Below are 855 nucleotides of genomic sequence, written 5' to 3'. Positions count from 1 at the left end.
TCTCTATACAGTCACTCAGTTGGAACACAAGTCCATTCAGGCTTAAAGCCAGGTGGCCAAGAAGCTGCTGTAGGAAAAGCTCTCTGGCATCAGGTTACAACTGTAGTCATACTTAGAGAGAATATGAGGCAGAAAACTCAGACTCCNCAAGATGCATCACTGAGAAAAGCATTGGTGAATATGAGATATGGAAATTGTACTGCTGAGGACATTAAATTTTTGAGAACTCTTCAAGCCAGTAAAAAGCCAGGAAGACCTAACATTGCTTCAAAGGAATTCAGAAATGTGGCAATTATATGTGGAAGACACACACAAAAAGATCAAATTAATCAAATGGGGTGTGAAAGATTTGCTGAGGAGACAGGCCAAAAATTGACCCATTTTTACTCTGTAGATAAGTGGGGAAAGGATGCTGATCCAGCTAATAAAACAAAGTGGGGAAAATCAAAGGCTGCTTCAAAATCAAAGCACAAGTCAAATGAAATCGACTTTGATGATCAACATCAAATCTGGAATGTCAGACATGGATCAACTGAACACTTTGCTGGAAAGCTTTCACTCTGCCTTGGAATGCCTGTGATGATCAGAAATAATGATGCAACTGAGCTGTGCATAACAAAAGGTCAAGAAGGATTTGTAGTTGGATGGCAGGCAAAGAAAGGTCCACATGGAAAGAGAATACTGGACACTCTATTTGTAAAATTAGATAAGCCTTCAAAAACTATTAAAATACCTGGGCTTCCAGAAAATGTGGTACCTTTAGTCAAGGGAACTAAAACTATTACATGTACATTCCCTAGTGACCTGAAGGAGTCTATAGAAAGACAACAAGTTTGGGTTCTACCTAATTTTGCA

At 39.1% G+C, this 855-nt stretch overlaps 1 protein-coding gene across 1 annotated transcript; it reads left to right on the top strand.

The window, feature by feature from the left end:
- Positions 1-123: 123 nt before the first annotated feature.
- On the top strand, positions 124-855 carry LACBIDRAFT_303662 (uncharacterized protein; the record flags this gene model as incomplete). The annotated part of the gene is made up of 1 exon (XM_001890979.1): positions 124-855. A coding segment is annotated over one exon (732 nt), but the record flags the coding sequence as incomplete, so codon positions are not given.

Source organism: Laccaria bicolor, genomic scaffold, assembly GCF_000143565.1.
Source record: "Laccaria bicolor S238N-H82 LACBIscaffold_258 genomic scaffold, whole genome shotgun sequence".
Classification (NCBI taxonomy): Eukaryota; Fungi; Basidiomycota; class Agaricomycetes; order Agaricales; family Hydnangiaceae; genus Laccaria; species Laccaria bicolor.
This window is presented reverse-complemented; position numbering and strand designations above follow the sequence as displayed.